This window comes from Pomacea canaliculata, linkage group LG13, assembly GCF_003073045.1.
Source record: "Pomacea canaliculata isolate SZHN2017 linkage group LG13, ASM307304v1, whole genome shotgun sequence".
NCBI lineage: Eukaryota > Metazoa > Mollusca > Gastropoda > Architaenioglossa > Ampullariidae > Pomacea > Pomacea canaliculata.
Window position 1 is genome coordinate 1,867,405 of NC_037602.1, and position 4,884 is coordinate 1,872,288.

The 4,884-nt window shown below is 41.4% G+C and overlaps 1 protein-coding gene across 5 annotated transcripts; it reads left to right on the top strand.

The window, feature by feature from the left end:
• The first annotated feature begins 1,240 nt into the window (after nucleotides 1–1,240).
• LOC112554662 lies at nucleotides 1,241–4,195 on the top strand. 5 transcript variants are annotated; one of them, XM_025222597.1, is made up of 3 exons: nucleotides 1,241–1,841; nucleotides 2,490–2,778; nucleotides 3,046–4,195. In XM_025222597.1, exons 2-3 carry the CDS (start codon nucleotides 2,540–2,542, stop codon nucleotides 3,209–3,211), a joined length of 405 nt encoding a protein of 134 aa, XP_025078382.1. In that variant the 5' UTR covers nucleotides 1,241–1,841; nucleotides 2,490–2,539; the 3' UTR covers nucleotides 3,212–4,195. The 5 variants fall into 5 exon arrangements, with proteins under 5 accessions (XP_025078382.1, XP_025078381.1, XP_025078380.1 ...); XM_025222596.1 differs by lacking the exon at nucleotides 1,241–1,841 and adding an exon at nucleotides 2,051–2,157; XM_025222595.1 differs by lacking the exon at nucleotides 1,241–1,841 and adding an exon at nucleotides 2,056–2,186.
• Nucleotides 4,196–4,884: the final 689 nt, after the last annotated feature.

A 4,884-nucleotide genomic window follows, 5' to 3' on the forward strand; every position in this document is an offset into this window, starting at 1 on the left:
TGCTGGTAAACCCTCTATGCAATGTACCCTCCTCCATTCTCAAAATACATACCAAATACATAAGAGAAAAAAATTGCACCCCTTTAAAACCAATATACCCGGTATACAATGTGGCTTTTTGTTCTGGCCCCTAGCGAACTTTCACGCTGACATTCACTTTTTGTTCTTTTTTTGCCGATGTGGGAAGACCAGTGGTTGAAGCCTGCATGGTGCAGTCGTTAATTGACAGGATAATGACTGTAGGTAGATGGTTCGAATCGTCTTTTTAATTTACAGGCTATAACTTAGAATGTAATACTTCCTTCTCCATGATTCAACAGTAATTTTACAATCATACGACAAGATTCGTGCAGCTGACAGTCCAGCTGGGCTGAAGTGACAGACTTTACTTGTCTTTCAATGATTCTATGGCTAGAACAGGGCGGTCAATTTTTCAATTAGTATAAATTACTCACTCCCTAGTTTACAAATGCAGCCATAGCAAAAAACAAACAAACAAACAACAACAACAACAAAAAACAAAAAACAAAAACAAAACAACGAACAAACCAAAAAAGCACACAATATGGAGGACAGTTAAAAGTATTGAGAACAAATATGCACAAAATATTCTCCAAAGGAAAAGGAAATGGAACATAGTTCTTCAAGATGTGAGTATGCAAACTTAAACTGTAAACTTTTAAAGACACCATGCATTCTCTTTACACCCCGAGGTCTGATCCACCAGCTTGTTTTCCTTTGTTGCTTTGATATTTATATAACACGAGCACAGCATTGATGATCTCCGCCATCATCAACAAGCAGGTGAGGCTACAGCCGTGCACAATGAAACGACTTATTGAACATTGGTGGTGTGACAAGGAGTCCCCCAGGTGGTTTCCTTGGTTTGTCGTGTGTCCGAGCCTTTACACCTTTATTCTATCCATCGCTCCTTTTGGAAGCTTCGGGTGTCGCTGTCTGTAGTGAGTTTATTTAATGAACAGGTGTGGGAATGTCAAGACAAGAGGATCGAGTGACTGAGCAGAAACCAGTGGTGATCAAATAATTTATTCAAACAAAAGAAATATAGAGTGTTCGACTCTTATTCTAAACATAGTCTTAGCAGTTGACAGCTGCTGTACTAACAGTCGACAGGCCGCTGTGACCCGGCATTCCACTGCACCAACCGTCAATGTGCAAAGATCGCTCTGACCCAGTCGCCCGCCGTGGGACTACCACACCCTCGTCTTTGACAGCAAATTAACCGATGACTGGGCCTGAAAATGGCAGTATTTCTGATTGATGTTCTGATCAGTTTCTTTCTTAAATTTATTGCGTTTTTTTAAAGGGTTAGGGGTTTTTGCTGTTGTTTGTTTTTTTGTTTGTGTGTGTGTGTGTTTTACCGTCCTCAGCCACCTGCCATATTCAATTTTCCTTTTTTTTTCCCTGTCATCCCTTGCGCAGTCATAACCGATGTCTACAGTTTCACCAGGTTGAAATACTAGTGTTTCAATACGTAGTTTTTTTTTTTTGTAAATCCTCAGTGACGGAATGTTAGTAATACTTGTCGAGTCCTCACTATCGACGACCTGCATGTAGGGTTCATCTGCACATCGCTGGCTCTGTAAGGATACAGTACATTGCCTAATACACCTGTACAACGCTTTAAATACTAAAGTATTGTAGCATCAGAACACATTAAAATTGCCTCCTGACATGAATCACTGTCAAGCTTCAAATCGTGACTCAGACTGTGGTGACAGACGACAGGTCGCCCTGCTGACACCTCTATAGTTGCGATCTCTCACTGAGCATGGCCAGCAAGCTTTGAACGGTCCATGGCGATACTAACTGAGGAATCAGTGAGTGAACTTTATATTATAACAGACAGGAGAACGTCTATTGACTGGACTGTATTTACATGGGTGTTGAAGTAAAAGTACCCGTAACTGCATGTCTCTGGTCAGGGGAGTGAACCCCACTGCAAGAGCAAGGTCTCACCTAGAGTTACTTCCCATGTGTGATCTTGCACCATCGCACCACAACAAGGATCTATATTTAGGATTCCAAGATATCCGCCTTTGCACGGTGATCATGCAATCAGTACAGGTAGCTATATAAAACACCGAACCCACGATTTCGTGACATCGGCTACTTACCAGGGCCTACAAAACTGAGATTTGAATTATTTATTGTTTGTAAACGAGGTTCGTATCATCTGTGTTGATATCAAAACAGTGCTGTACATCATTACATGTCAACCACTTGTACATGTCAGTGTATAAAATGTATCAGTAAATACCTTTGTAGTTTCATTCATGTCAGCATATTACGTTTGTGTCTGCTATCACTACTCTACCTGTATGTAAACTGAAAAGTGTGTTCTCGTAGCACTCAGCATTCTTAATAATAAAAACAAACTTTAAATAATTTAATTGAAATTATTATTTTCTTTTCATTTACTAAATTTATAAATTTTGTAGATATTTTTGAATTGTTGTGTACAACAGGACTGTAAAAACTCATCAACCAAGAAATTCAAGGGTTTTCCTTCTCTGAGATGACGACCACCCACAACAGTCCGTCACGTGACCTCACGTCGCTGGGAGTGAACGACGCTCTCCGTCTGTGTGAACAGACGACCGACATTGACACCATTCTGGCCTTGACCCATCACCCCGTGCCAAGTGTGCGGAAGCGAGCCCTCGTGGAGATGTGTCCTTGTCGTGTTCAAGAGGACCTGTCGGAATTCTGGGAACGAGTTTTTGAGATGATTTCTGATGAAGACGCTAATGTCAGGTGAGTCCATCAGCTTCACCGCAGTTATTTTAAATAAGGGTTGGTGTAGAAAGAATAGAAAATTGTCTGCTAGTTTAGAAAGGACATAGGATTCCAATATTTTCATCCTTTAATGTAAACATGTTACTTTCATATATATTTATAGCAGTATAGTCTTATTAAATCATCCTTGTAATACATCAATGTGCTACGTTTCACTTTAAAAGTAATGAATCAATTACATTTCAAATCGTATGTTGACACATCTATATAACTGTCCTGTCGCAGATACCAGGTACTCCATACCTTGTGTGATGGGTCACCTGCACACCTCGAATTGCGAGTGGCCGAAGCTCTGGACACATTCAATCGAGACCCTGACCAGAAGATTAGGAGGAAAGCCCACCAGTGCCTGACCTCGTACTGGCGCAAGGGCAAGTGGAACATCATGTGAAGCGTGTGCATCATGGAGCAGACCATCAAATATAATAACATGTCTCTATATTTGGCAGTGAACTCTGAGTGGCATTATTAGGACATTATGCCATCCAACCAGATCATCCTTGGATATCGTTCAAGCATCATTTTAAAGACCCTCAGCTTAGTGTTCCTCCCAACATTACTTTGTGGAGATGCATTAGAGGCTCTACAGCAAAGTACACCTGTGTGGAGGCCAGAGCTTGATATTGTGATGATAGTTAACACCTTCGCGACATGATGGAAGCATGAAGCACAAGACCTCATAACGGGCAGAAGCCAAATTACATCCTGTCCACACCATTTCAAAGGCAAACAAGAGGAGACCACCAAAAACTGTCTTGCTAATCAAATACGGTGAAATCGTTAGGAAAACATGTGGTGAATGATGTATTGTCAGGACAGCTGCATCATCGATAAACATTAAACAAAAGGCGCGATCAGGTCCTAACCGATGTCTGCAAATGCCTGCAACAGTCGGCGAGCGGCAAAGCAAAGCGGAAGTTGGGGGTTAGGGGAGATAACGCTGCACGTTCTGGTCGATTCCTGTGTCTATGCAAATGATGATACAGTGTAGTGCCACCTTTCACCATGGATATTCCATTAATGCTCCGGGCGAAGACCTAAGCTTTTAATTCATTTCACAAATGTAGGCTTTATCGAGGTGTGCAAATAATTTACCTGACATACTTGACAAGAGTGAATCACGCGCGGGATTCAGGTATTTGACATAATCAAGAGTGTTAGCTGTGCTGGCCAAACATTTTAAACACCCCGAAACGTTTGTACAGTTTAATGCCTGTATTTCCTGCTTAATTGTACTGAGAGCAAGCAAGGTTTTGAGCAGTGTGACTTTTGTTTAACTTTTGATGGCGATGTGTTGTCGAGAAACACTTAAAATTATTTTTCCTGCAACATATTCAATATTTCATGTAATATTTCGAAATAAATCATTTGAACAAAAAGCACGTAGTGGGTGTTAGTTCTGGTCAGTTTGTGTATGTATATTGCGATGATGCTACAACCCGGGTAGAAGTCTGTCACACACAGGGTACAAGGGGGAACTGTTCAGACCGTTACCACTGTCGACACAATGAGTACAGACTGCTACAGCACTGCTCTGATGGCTACTTGTCCAGTCAACATCTCTTCCAATCGTTTTGAAAATCACGTTGAGGTGAAAACACAAGTAAAACATCCAGTCTTCAGAAGCAGCAGCCATACTACTTACATTCCATCGGAAGCCATGACCAGAAGCAGGCAATTTCCGTCAGACTGTAGTGCGTGCCATGACCAACATACACTTAGTTGCATAGAATATCGCATTTCTTTCCACAGTGCTCTTTCCTCCTCTGAAAGATATAGGCATCTGAATGTACGGAAAGTAGATACCAACAGTCATGCAACCTGGCCCATGGACACCAACAGTCGTTCCATCTGTATGAGTGTGGACCGCATTTTTGTCTTGAGACTTAAGTAAAGGCCAGTGTGCCTCTAGTATCCGCCCTCGTTTAGGAGGTTGGGAAATACCTAACATCCAATATACAACATTTCTCAGACTCCACAGATACTCCGATCACTTAATAATTAGCTAGTAAACTTCTTCGAGATAAAGATCGTTAAAAAAGGTAATTTTATTGGGTGTTTTGA